General features: G+C 36.7%; 1 protein-coding gene and 1 pseudogene across 2 annotated transcripts in view; both read left to right on the top strand.

The window, feature by feature from the left end:
- Positions 1-12,047, top strand: part of UBA6 (ubiquitin like modifier activating enzyme 6) — a 65,234-nt gene that overhangs the window by 22,388 nt on the left and 30,799 nt on the right. For both annotated transcript variants that reach the window (XM_006095641.3, XM_023759629.1), the window contains exons 9-16: positions 384-507; positions 2,242-2,345; positions 3,751-3,813; positions 4,579-4,655; positions 5,468-5,534; positions 7,028-7,171; positions 10,733-10,800; positions 11,272-11,350. In XM_006095641.3, coding sequence (XP_006095703.1) covers positions 384-507; positions 2,242-2,345; positions 3,751-3,813; positions 4,579-4,655; positions 5,468-5,534; positions 7,028-7,171; positions 10,733-10,800; positions 11,272-11,350 — 726 coding nt within the window. The remainder of the gene's footprint in view (positions 1-383; positions 508-2,241; positions 2,346-3,750; positions 3,814-4,578; positions 4,656-5,467; positions 5,535-7,027; positions 7,172-10,732; positions 10,801-11,271; positions 11,351-12,047) is intronic.
- LOC102442695 lies at positions 7,896-8,601 on the top strand (annotated as a pseudogene).

Raw genomic sequence — 12,047 nt, 5'->3', positions numbered from 1 at the left:
TAGTGTACAGGATTATGTGCAATTAGAAACTGTCTGGGCCTTTCACCTGTCTCATCCATCCTCTTTGGTGAAATAAGCTAATTCATTTTTGTTTTTATCCTGAGAAGCTGGCTGGGCTACATGTATTTCTTTGCTTTAAATGTTGCAACTCTTACTGGAATCTCTGTTTCCCCCATGCATAAAAATTATATTTTAAGCATTTAAGATAAAATAAATTGATCATTATTTTGTTACACTTATTTAAAGAGAAGAATAGCTTGGAATTTGGGGGCGAGGGGTTGAGAATTTTATAATTACATGGTATTTTTTTGTGTGGGATTGGGAATTTGTACGAAAAAAGTAATACTTGAACTTGTTTGTTAGTAGATTACTCTTATTTTTAGGCTAATCCTGGCATTGTCACCTGCCTTGAAAATCATCCTCACAAACTTGAGACAGGACAATTTCTAACATTTCGAGAAATTAATGGAATGACAGGCTTAAATGGATCTACACAACAAATAACTGGTAAGTTGATGTGTTTTATTAATTCATTTATAATTACTCATTATTCTGCACATTTATAAGTCTTTATAAATTTAGCAAGAAAACCTACCCAGTTTTGGTGCTACAGTAGTACAGACAAGGTGTCTTGATTCAAATTTGTTGATTGGATTGACTTAGGAAGGTGGTGAAAAGATTATTGTATTCAGAGACAGAGGCATTCAAGGAACTGAAAGATGTGCTATGGCAGGGCTGGCAGTGGGAGTTGAGATAGCAAGAGTCCTAAGACATTTCAGAGGAAACTTTATATGTTATATATCTCATTAGGTGAACAGCATTTGCAACATATTTATTCACTTATCTATATAGATAGATAGATAGATATACTTAAATAGAGTTTAAAATGAGTACTATTTCAAGCCTCCTCCTTGCTCCAGAGGTAACTAAGTAGCTAAGTTTATGTTTATTCTGCTGGTCTTTTCTCTCTACTTAATCTGTGTATGACTTATGGGGAGAAAGAACTTACTGTTTATTTCATTTAATTTTTTTAATAAGGAAATTGTTCAAACACAATAAAGGTAAGATTTCACAGTGAAAACTTTCCTGCCTACCTGCGGTTCCCACTCAGTTCTCATCCATTCACTGGTTCTTAGTTTATTATGTGTCCTTCCTGGCTTTCCTTACATTTTTTTTACATACAGTGTATCATATTATACATCTACCCTTTGCCTTTTCACTAAACCAAATAGCTACATGATCTTTTCACATTAATAATTGCAGAACATTCTTTTTGTTTTTCCTTTAAGTTTTCTTTATGGCTGCATATTATTTCATATTACTTAATGAATTGTATCACAGTATAATTTAAATTTGCATTTTACACATTATGAATGAGATAAGTGTATTTTCTTAAGTTTTAGGACTATTAGTTCTTTAATGTGAATCATCTATCATTTGCCCTTTTTCCTGTTGAGTTGTTGATTATTTAACCATTCCTTGGAATTCCTAAAATATAAGGCATATCTGTCGGTGTTTTTTATATAAATTGCAATTTTTTTTCTAGTTTGGCATTTGACTTTGCTTATGATTTGATTTTACTATGTGTATATATCAAATTTAAAAAGTTTTCTTTTATGATTTTTATTTTATTAGAAAAGCCTTCCTCACTGCAAAGTTTTGAAGAAATTTTTCTCCCATTCTTCTGTCTTAATATATTTTTCTCATCTTCAACATTTAAAACATTCATCCATTTGGAATAGATATTTTGCCAGATGGCATTTTTCCCGAAAGTTTTATTGAATAATCTTATCGTTTCCTCACTGGTTTGAGGTGCCATTTCCTTAATTGTATCCCTTGTGAGCCTATTTCTGAGTTCTCTAATATATTGTTTGTTTGCCTGTCTATTCATGAGCCAGTAGCATGCTGTATTAATTGTTATTAATTATGTGTAATTAGTACCAACATTATTAGTTATTGAGGCTTTATAAAATATTTAAATATCTAATAAGCACCTGTCTTTAATTTTTTTCCCTTTGAGCTTTCTTGGCTATTTTTAAGTACTTAAATTCACATTGGAAAAATAGTTTGTCCAGCTCTCCACACTTCTTCCTACCTCTATACCCCCCCCACCCCCTCCCCAAAAAAAAGATTTATATTGGGATCTTCTTAATTTTGTAAATTATGGGAAATTAACATCTTGATAAACCTTCTAATTCAAATTTATATCAATAAATAATGGTTTTCTTTTTTTTCTTTTAGTGGTATCACCATTTTCTTTTAGCATTGGTGATACTACAGGACTGGAACCTTATTTACATGGAGGCATAGCTGTCCAAGTTAAGACTCCTAAAACATTTTACTTTGTAAGTATTTCTTTTTCTGCTTAAAAAAAAATATTTCTCTACAGAAGAAGAATGGCAGAAGAGAAAAAAAGTAATAAAATGAATAGTCAGTTAACCAAACATTTAATTTAAAGCCTGAACAGATTTTATTCTTTTAATTTGCACCCACTTTGAGGAAAATGGTATCAATCTAAGGAAATAAGCTGGTATCAACAAAACATGAACAGCTAGAATACCATATGCATATAATTGAGGTAAAAAATTACATTAAAGGAATTATACCTTTGTGAATCATCAGTCAATCATACATCTTACAATTACTTCCTAAAACAAAAGATGAAACAGTGTATATTTTATTATTCACTTACATTTTTAAAGTAAATGGAATATTTTTTAAATGTTTACATTTTTTAAATTTCAAGAAACAGTGTAAATGTTGGAAAAATAAAGTAATTCCTATCATATGGCATTGAAAAGGAAAATCTAAGTATCTGAATAGAGAAAATGCAAATGCTTACTTGTATCAAGGAACTCAGGAGTCTCTTGCCACTTAAATCTTTAGCCCACTTCTCAGTATAAGCTAATACATTCTGTTTTTTCTTACAAGTTCTCATGGTTTTAATGAGATTGCCTTTTCTTTTTCAGAATTTATTACTAACTATAGTCCTCTACGAGGCTTTGTTTAAGCCAAAATTAGAACAACGAACAGATTAAAATAACCACTGATAGTCAAATCTGCCCCTGCCTTACTTCCTCTTGCCCCTGTCCCTAATTTTTAAATTGATAATTTATGCTTCAAGTAAATTTCAGATTGTGTAGGTGGTTGGGGGAATTGTTTTTTGTTTGTTTGTTTGATGGTTATTTGGTGTTTTGGTCTTTGTAATTTTGAGTTTTCTAGTCTTGTCAGTCATAAAAAGTCTTGATAACTTGATAACAGAAAAATATGGTAGCTTTTCAGTTAAAACAATAAATTTTTTTTTTAATTACATACAGATGTTTTTGCCATTTCTTCCCAAATTTATTATGTGGGTCAGGTTGCCTGATTGCATTTAACATTTTTTTAAAAAATGTGGTAATAAGACAGGGGGTAACAGGAAAATTAGGAGCTATTTTATATTTCAGCTAAAACTTAGTAGCCCAGGCTTCTGGTCAAGATGGCATTGACAGTATTCCAGTGGGAAGTAGACTTTTAGTATCAAATCATTCTGAGTCCTATTTAATTTATTTGGACCTAGTAGCTCAATCAGTGTTGGCTCAGTGGATTAGTGAATAAGTTATTCTTAATACTACTTTAAAAAAAAAAACTTTAGTAGCCCAACGTTATTTCAGATTTTTTGGAAAGTTCCGTTACTTTTAGTACTCTGTGTATTTTGTCAAGTAATCACTCACTTGCAACAGAGTAATTGTTTTGTTTTGTTTCTATTAGGAGTCATTGGAGAAGCAGATAAAACACCCAAAGTGCCTTATTGCGGATTTTAGCAAACCTGAGGTAAATAAACACTTAGGAGGTTTTAAGAGAGGCGGCAGAATGGGGGATTGGGATTGGTAAGAGGTTATAAAGTTAAAATGGAGTAACCATGTATATATCTTTCTGTAAGATTTTCTTGATAAAGGTTGTTTCACATATATAAAGTTGACTTCCAGTGATTAAAAACAAATTTATATCATGGAAAAATGTTAAAATAATAGGAAAAAGTTTTATAATGATATGTTATCTTTGATAGTTAAAAGACAGTTTTTAGTAATTTATGCAAGGTAATCCTATTAAAAGATTTTCTGAACCATGTAGAGTTCATATAATAGCTCTTTTCTCAAAAAGCCTTGGAAGCATTTATTTTTTAAAAAATCAAAGGATATAATTTTGTAGCAGTGAATGTATTTGTGATAAGAAAAGAATTATATTGACAGATTCCAAATTTGTAAATGTTGATAAGGAAAAAAGAAGAAAGTGATCTTATACAAATATTTTGATGCATTTGTTTATTTGATATTACTCTAAGTTTCAAATAGATAACTTAGTAAAAACTGGTCATACCACCTGGGATTGAGACTTAAATCTATTGTTTACTAGTAATATTACTTTATTGCCTTGAAGTCAAGTCATTTGACTTCTCGAAGATTCAGCTCCCTCCTCTGTTAATAATAATATTGAGCTAATTAATTTATTATAATGATTAAATTAAATAATGTTTTAAAAGCGTTAGCACAGTGCCTGGCACATATTACATTGACCTCTTTTTAATGTTCTAATTAGGCACCTTTAGAGATTCACACAGCTATGCTTGCCTTGGACCAATTTCAGGAGAACTACGGTCGCAAGACAAATATTGGGTAACATTCTTTGTTTGAAATAACTTTTTCCTTTTTTTTTTGTTATAAAACAGTGTTTCAGTTTATGAAATATATTTGATGTTATAATTATAGTTAAATTCAAGTGTACTATTTAAAATGCATGCATGTGCATGAATTTAGTACCCAAACCAAAAATGATACAATGTGCAATTTGTATTTACTGTTGAAAAGGACACATTATTTTTATATAATTATTTAAAAGTAAATGGAAGCATGTGTAACATTGTTAGTTGGAAAAAAATGATATTTGTCCTTAAATGTTATGAACATTATTAGATGACACTTAAATAAATGTTCTAATATAATACTGACAAAAAACAGTATTTCAGAAATTATAGTTTAAAACATTTAAAAAGTAATTAAGCATCTTAAAATTGCAACACCAGTAGGTACCCCAAACTATATAAACATTTTTTATGACTTCCTGGTCTTCCTAGTGAGAGTAGAGAGATTAATTTATAAAATTGGAATTACATTAAATAAGACTTTTCCCATTTTTAATTCTTCAAAAGCTACAACTTTTTAAAATGAAAAATATGATATTAATTCATTTATGAAATCCATTACATCATTTTTCTCTTTCTAGCCTATTAAGTCAGAAGTATTGTTCTTAGGTGAGCATGAGTTTAAGTAATGTATTTGTGAGCCAGTGTTCAAGTCAGTAAAGCACTTGTGCTTCTACCTGTTAGTAAAATTCCACATTTTTCTACATATATCTTAGATTTGAATATGATCTATTGTTTATTGCATTTGAGAAAACTGAATTTGAGGTGCTTTGTTTTGAATCCTAGATGCAAAAATGATTTAGAAGAGCTATTGAAACTAGCAACATCTATAAGGGAAACCTTGGAAGAGAAGGTGTGTATTGAAAGTTACAGCTATCAAAGTGTAACATATAAATGTTCTGTATATTAATTTTCTCTTAACCTTCAAATCCAAGCTTTGCTACTTATTGATTCTGACAGGAGACAAGTTACTTGGCTGCATTCTGTTTTAATTTATAAATTTATAAAATGTTAACATGCCTCAGAGAGTTCTTGTGTATAATAGATAATTTAATCTTTTAAGGTACTTAGAACAGTATGTGGCATATAGTAATTCGAATTTGTCACTGCTCTCTATTTTTAGTATTACTATTTTCTCTTCTGATTTACTTGGTTTGTTAACTCAAAATATATGTAAACTACTATATAAACTCATTAGCTTTCCTATATATAAATTGTCTCTCTTATAAGTTATATATTCATATCTCTTAATTGCATTTTGCATATCATGTGTGGACATATCACCTGGAAAATGGGTTTTTTCATGTTACGGTGCCAGTGCCTGCTGGCCAGCAGTTTCATTGTAGCAGATATAAATGTAGCAATGTTTGTGCAGTTATTTGAAAATTATGTTGTTTATGTTGTTACTTTATAAAAATGAAGGAGAAATGAAAGTCTTAAGTAAGAATAATATCTCATATTTTATGTCATTAAAAGAAAGAAAAAAGTAAGTGTACTGAAAACAGTGAATCACTAGTCATAAATGAAAGCCCTTTTATTGCATGTAGAGTGGTTAGAAAAATGTCTGAGAGGTTAAGAACCTTATGATTTCACTCACGTAGAATATCGAACAAAAAAACGAATAAACAAAAACAGACTCTTAGATATACTTTTTATCTACCACTTAGAGCACAAACTGATAGCTAGCTCCTCATCATTTATATGGGTCATTTTATTTTCATTTATCTTTTTTCAAGGTTTTTCCATAGTTTTCATTAAAACTTTTTTTACAAATTCTGGTTCTTTCTAAATATTGACAGTCATCACAGAACTGTTATTTAACAAAACCTATAGATGTTAGATATTTCATTTAATTCTAAATGGTGTGTTTGTGTCACATAAAGAGTAAAAAAGCAAAAATGGCAGGTACTGATAAAGAGAAATATGTACTGCTTGGGAAACTAACATTCAACTGGGTCTTTCATTGTAAGATTAGAACTTTTTTAGGACTTAAAAACTGTTTTAATGTTTTCATTGATTTTTAGAGAGAGAGGAAAGGAGAGAGAAAGATAGAAACATCTTTGAAAAACAGCCATTCTGCTGCCTCCTGCACACCCCTTACTGGGGGTCAGGCCTGCAACCTGGTCATGTGACTGACTCAGATTCATATTGGTAACCTTTTGTTGCATGGGATGACACTTAATCCACTGAGCCACAGAGGCTGGGCAGGACTTTAAAACTATTTAGTTAGAGAAACTGGCTTTTTTTTAAGTTTAGCTATAAAAAATTCTCACATTAAGACATTGAAATTTTGAGTGTACTGTGGAATACTGTTAATACTATTGTCTTTCCTGGCTTATGTTTCAGCCTGAAGTTAATGCTGACGTTGTGCGTTGGCTCTCTTGGACTGCTCAAGGCTTTTTACCCCCACTTGCTGCAGCAGTAGGAGGTGTTGCCAGCCAAGAAGTATTGAAAGCTGTGACAGGAAAGTTTTCTCCTTTGTGCCAGTGGGTTAGTTCTGTATTTTAGTATTGTTTTATATTTAAGGTTGAATTATCCACCAATGAATGTCTGTTAAGAATTTTAGTATTAATATATTATAAAAGCAACCTTACAATATTTTTTGATGCATGAGAGAGATCTGATATGCTACCAAAACTTAATTCTATGATTGAAACTGATATGATCATATATTGAGGCTGTTGGATTATAACCCAGAGTTGTGTTCTAGGATGTATTTCCCTCATTTGTGACAGTTAGGGTATGAATTTTCTATCCTTATATTTAGTCTCCTGTATTATTAGGTTAGCATTCATGGACTCTCAGGACTCTTGAACTTGTTCTGAAATTATGACTTCCTAGCTCATTTCCTCGATAGTGTATGCAATTATAAGTGACATATAATATCCTGCAAGCTGGAAAATAAATGTAGAGTAGGTACTTATCAAAGAGTAATCAAAGATGTACATGAGGGGGTGCCATCCTATATAATAAAAGCCCAGCGACCAAAACAGCGGAACGACCAGAGACCAGAACCACCACGGCCCCTCACTGGGGCTGGCCCTGCCCCCCCGCAAGTGGTTAGGGGCCATCAAGCAGGCAGGCAGAGTGGTTAGGGATGATCAGGCAGGCAGACGTGTGGTTAGGGGCGATCAGGCAGGCAGACGTGTGGTTAGGGGCGATCAGGCAAGCAGGCGAGCGGTCAGGGGTGATGAGGCAGGCAGGCAGAGCACCACGATCCATCACCTCAAAGAGGGAGACCCAGGCCGCCCACCACAGCCTGCGGGAGGGATGCTCGATGGCTGTGATGGGAGGCGCTGGCGGCGGTGGATGCTGCAGGGCAGGGCTGGTGCCATGGCGGCTCCTGAGTGGGCATGGCGCCTGCAGCCTGGCCCAGGCCTGGGTTGCAGCCTCTGCCCACGGCTTCTGCAGGGTTGGACTGCCACTCCTCCTGCTATGATGCCTGGGCAGATCCTGGACCCTTCCATGACTGTGGGCTCTCTGCCAGGACTCGGCCCCCTGACTGGACTCCCAGCTCGGACCTGACAGCAGAGGAGCTGAAATACGCTGACATCCACAACATTGGGGCCATGATCGCCCCTTTGCACTTCCTGGAGGTGAAACTGGGCAAGAGGCCGCAACCTGTGAAAAGTGGGCTAGATGAGGAGTGGAGGAGGAAAAGGCGCCAGGAAAAGAACAAAGTGGCGGCAGTCCGATGCCAGAACAAAAAGGAGCGGATGGAGTTTCTGTAGTGGGAATCTGAGTGGTTAGAGCTCATGAATGCAGAGCTGAAAACCCAGATGGAGGAGCTGAAGCAGGAGCAGCAGCAGCTCATCCTGATGCTCAACCGGCATCGCCCCATCTGCATCATCAGGACCAACAGAGTTAAGACCCCCGACTAAGAAGGCAACCCACTGCTGGAGCAGCTGGAGAAGAAGTGATCGTGGGCTAGGAGGAGGAAGGGGAGGAGGAGGAGATGGGGAGAGGAAGGAGGAGGAGGGTCCCAGAGGGCTCTTCCTTGCTGCATGAAAAACTCTTCAATGAGGCTCAGCACAGCCAGCATCGGCCAGGCTTTTTTGTGAAACTCAGATCAGCCACACCAGGGGAAGAAACCGAGGCTGATGAAACCCAGGACCAAGCGCTGAGACGAAAGTAGTCCTGAGAGGGGGCTGTTCTGCCTGGGGCCAGGCTTGCAGGAGGCAGGACAGAGGCTCTGGGCCAGAGAGATGCCCAACCAGGCAGCTGTGGGCACTTCTCCAGCATCTCCACCAGGGCACCCACCCAAAGGACCTCTGAGCAGTCAGGAAAAACCATGAGTTGGAACCAAAATTAGGCTGAGTATGGAACTCGGAGCGAAACTGGACTCCCAGCTCAGCCCTGCAATCTGTTTGCCCCCAGCCCTGACCCTGACCCTGACACAAGGCTGGAGAAGGGCACAGTGCCAGGCCCTGCTGTACCCACCCACCGTGGTCCAGCTCAGTCCTGCCCAGGGTGGCAGCTGGGGCACACCCTCGCCGGCCCTGCTGGAGTTGCTGTGGGCATGAGGCATGGGCACCCTTCCAAAGCACATACTCACTGAATGTTTACAGACTGGCTGTCCTGGCAGGGCTCTCAACTGCACATGTTTTTTTATACTTTTTTAAAAATATTTTTTACAAAAAAAAGATTTTATGCAAGCAATATATAAATGGATTTCTATAATCACCCAGTGTGATACAGTATAAATATGCTATGGTTTGTTTGTTACGAACAGATATTCATCAGTTATGGCCGGTGCTTGTAACTTCTAAGTACTGTAGTCTGGGTGTTGGGGGTGGCAGGGGCGGGGGTGCGGTGCATTTCCATACTGGTAAACCCTTCATAGTATTCAGTTCTGTGTCGCCCAGTAAACATTACTCTTAAAAAAAAAAGAGAGAGAGAGGCCCAGGCTACCTGGCCGGGGTTGCTTTGGTGGGTGGGCAGGGCCTGCCTCTGCAGGGTGATTGATCTGGGGGCCCTGCCCTCGCTTGCCCCACAGAGGGAGGCCCAGGCCACCGGCCAGTGACGCTGTGGCGAGTGTGCGGAGCCGGCCAGCAATCGCACCCTACGCCTGTCTCCTGCAGAGGAAGGCAACTGGTGGCGGGGGGCAACGCTGCAGAGATGGCAAGCAGTGGCGGGGACGGGGGCGGGGCCAGCTGCCAACAGCCAGGGAAGAAAAGCCCCGATAGGCCCTGATGTCAGGCCAGGCCTAGGGACCCTAACATCCGAGGGGTCCCGGATTGCAAGAGGGTGCAGGCCAGGCTGAGGGACCCCCCACCCCGCTCCCGAGTGCACGAATTTTTGGGCATCCAGGCCTCTAGTAAGAATATAAGACCCCAAAGAGGCATTGGGCAGTTGAAGCTTATATGCCATCTGGACAAACGAGAGGGAGGCAGGGGCCTGGGATTTCAAAGGGAAAGCAGGCAATTTATATAAATAGATGAAAAAGATCAAACATGTAGTAAACAAATTCTTGCTGGGATACAGAGGGAAGTTCACCAAACAGGCTTTGCTAGATTCCTACCTTGTTGCCACATTTATGTTGCTAAAGTGATGCTCCCTTCCTTTCAGCAGGTTTTTCTATTTGAATTCCTTTAGGTAGGTGAAGTGAGAGGGTCAAAGGATCTTTTTAAGTCTTTAATAACCAGCTTAAAATCAACTTCCCAAAAGGCATATTTTGGGGTGGCAAAACTTTGTTCCTCTTCATTACTTATTCAGATGTAGCTAAAATTGAATGGAACTTCCAGAGTTTTGATGTAGTTATAGAAAATAGATTTGGAGGTGAAGTTTTCTTTTGTTTGTTAAAACAAACATCTTTAAGATGGCTATATTACATGAATCAAATTATATCTTTTAACAAATCCTTCAGGTTTAATCATTGCTTTAATGAAAGAATACAGGAGTGTATATATAAAAACAATTACATTTTGAATCTATTATTTTATTCTACATTGGTATTTTATTATTTTTCTTAATTATTAAATAACTACAGAAGAGAACTACTTTTTCTCTTAAGTTCTATACATAGTAAGTTATTTTTTTTTCTACTTTAAGTTATACATTGAAGCAGCAGATATTGTCGAGTTCCTAAGCAAACCGGAACGGGAAGAATTTCTCCCACGGTAATACTGGGATTTCTGTTGTTTTTTTCTTATTTGTATATTTGTAATAGGCAACCAAGTTAAAAGAGCTTTTGTTTAAACATGCAGTTGTTTTAAATTAAATGTCTTTTCTGAAACCTAGCCCATTTGCTTCTGCAGTCATTTCCCTTTTTAGAGCTGACATGTCATAATGCCATATGTCTTTACCACTTTATAAATTATAAATAAAAAGTTTTAAATTATATATTTTTATGAGAATGGTTAGCATTCAAAATACCACTCTGATGAACAGTTGCTATCTGCAACTTTTATTTGTATCAGCGATTCACCTTTTTGAGTCACAAATCTCTGAGAATCTGATTAAAGCTTATGGATTCATTCGCTCCAAAATCACATACCCCAAAAGTAGTACTTTAAGTTTGTGTCAACAATGAAACTAATCTTAATGTTTTAAATGCCTTTCTGTTTTCTTTGGTATGTTCTTTTCTTCAGAGGAGATAGATATGATGCCTTACGAGCCTGCATTGGAGACACTTTGTGTCAGAAGCTACAAAATTTGAATATCTTCTTAGTAAGTATAATAATGATGAAAATAAATAGTACATTCAAACTGCTATTATATATCATCAAGTAAATTTATTAAAGCAAATTTGGCTATAAAATGAGTAGTTTCTAACATAGTAGACATTCAGTAAATCTTTAGAACAGGAGTTTACAGACTGTGGCTGGCAAACCAAATCCATCTTCCTACTTGTTAATAAAGTTTCATTGGAGCACATTCATTCACTTATTATTGTCTAGAATTTCTTTTCTGCTATAATACTAGTTTGACAGAGACCATAGGGAGTGAAGCTGAAAATATTTGCTGTTTTGCCTTTTACAGAAAATATTTGCCAACCCCTGATCTAAGGAATTAATACATTTAAGATGAAAATATGTGTATTATAGTTTTGAACATTACATAATTTCTAGAAATACATTAAAATTGGTTGGGTGTTTGTTTTTTGTGTTTCTTTTTTTTTTTCTCACCAAATGGAAGAATATGGAGGTGCATTCTATCTTTCTGAAATTACCAGAGAATCTTTTTTATTAAAATACTAGAGGCCAGGTGCATGGATTTGTGCACCCATGGGGTCCCACAGCCTGGCCTGCGCCCTCTTGTAATGTGGGACCCCTCGGGGGATGTAGTAGTGCACAAAGCGGCAGGTGGCCAGGGAGGAGCCTGAGCCCAGACCGGGCACTGCACCGCTTTTGCTCATCCCCGCCCC

The sequence above is a fragment of the Myotis lucifugus genome, unplaced genomic scaffold (genome assembly GCF_000147115.1).
Source record: "Myotis lucifugus unplaced genomic scaffold, Myoluc2.0 scaffold_159, whole genome shotgun sequence".
Taxonomy (NCBI): domain Eukaryota; kingdom Metazoa; phylum Chordata; class Mammalia; order Chiroptera; family Vespertilionidae; genus Myotis; species Myotis lucifugus.
The sequence above is the reverse complement of the archived record's forward strand: the minus strand, read 5'-3'. Positions and strand labels throughout refer to the sequence as shown.